The sequence below is a fragment of the Propithecus coquereli genome, unplaced genomic scaffold, assembly GCF_000956105.1.
Source record: "Propithecus coquereli isolate 6110/MARCELLA unplaced genomic scaffold, Pcoq_1.0 Scaffold1045, whole genome shotgun sequence".
In the NCBI taxonomy this organism is placed as follows: Eukaryota; Metazoa; Chordata; class Mammalia; order Primates; family Indriidae; genus Propithecus; species Propithecus coquereli.
This window is the reverse complement of record NW_012134359.1, coordinates 51,193-52,436: the sequence shown is the minus strand read 5'-3', so window position 1 is coordinate 52,436 and position 1,244 is coordinate 51,193. Positions and strand designations below refer to the sequence as shown.

The 1,244-nt window shown below is 48.2% G+C and overlaps 1 protein-coding gene across 1 annotated transcript in view; it reads right to left on the bottom strand.

The window, feature by feature from the left end:
• Nucleotides 1–1,244, bottom strand: part of LOC105811595 (UDP-glucuronosyltransferase 1-3-like) — a 26,206-nt gene that overhangs the window by 8,190 nt on the left and 16,772 nt on the right. The window contains exon 3 of the mRNA XM_012645847.1: nucleotides 10–435. Coding sequence (XP_012501301.1) covers nucleotides 10–435 — 426 coding nt within the window. The remainder of the gene's footprint in view (nucleotides 1–9; nucleotides 436–1,244) is intronic.

Here is a 1,244-nt window from a genome sequence, read left to right as displayed (position 1 = left end):
GAAGTATACAGTAGGCAAAGCCAGGTACTGGGCCACGATGGGCCCACAGGGAAGGGAAGGGTCTGTCAACATGACATCGAAGCTGCTTTCTGCCAGGGAGGCCATGAGCTCCTCGTTGTGCAGTAGGTGGGAACAGCCAGAAAAAAGTAGAGCAAAGTTAGATTTTACTCTCTTGTACGTTTCGACCAGACGCTGTAGGAAAGGACCGTTCTCAAAAGCGTAATGCCCAAGATCAACAATAGCCGCATCCAAGTCCTCCCTTTGGAATGGGACAGGGTACCTCTTCATGGTGTAAAATTCTCCTTCCTTGATGTGCGTTGAGGCCTCAGGAGCTAGGACTACTATTTCATGTCCCCTCCGTTGCAGCTGCTGCATGACCCCAAGAGTGCTCAGCCAGTGGCTGCCATCCATGGGGACGAACAGCACCTTCCCAGCCTGGGACACAGCGGGCCCGAGCGCATACAGCAGCAGGCCCAGGACGAGCGGGCGGCAGCCTTGGGACCCTGCCACCATGGCACCTTTGCTCCTGCCAGAGGGTCACCCTCTCCTACTTGTATGTCACAAGAACCAATCCAGGCACTAAGATAATGTTTGATTGTGTCATGTGACTAGAGTCCACAAAGAGAGCAGTAAGTTTACTCTCAGAGATAAAGAGGGTGGAGCTTTACTGGGTTTCTTAATAGGCAACCCTATCATAACTGGCTAGAATCCCTTCCTAAGATCACATTCTTCCATGAACACAGAAAGCCAAGTATTTCCAACAGTACTGGGTCCATTGAATTAGTATTTCCATGGGCCAAGAAGTGTTACCACAGAGGAAAAAGGACTATTGTATGGGAGCCAGAGATCACCTCCAACCCCCTTTTTAGCTCTTAGTGGGCTTTTCAGCTGGATCTAGAAAGCAAATTGACACCAGGTAGATGAACGAGAGAAAAGAAGACTCATTTTATTAGTTTTACATGTACACAGGGGTCTTCACAAAAGCATGAATTCTGAAGAGGTAGCCAAAGCAAAATGCTTTTATCCTCTTTAGATAAAGAACAATAAATTTGAGAAGAAATGACAGGACACGGAAAATCTAGCTAAGGGCAGTAAATTTTCTAGGAGAGTAACTACTCGGAGATACATGGGAGGGGCAAGGGTTATGTGATTAGGTGTGTTTCTCGGGGTCCACTGCAGCCTTTAACTCCAAGTCTCAGGTGATAAGAGCTATTTTCTCATCCTGGTACGGGGAGGGCACCCCT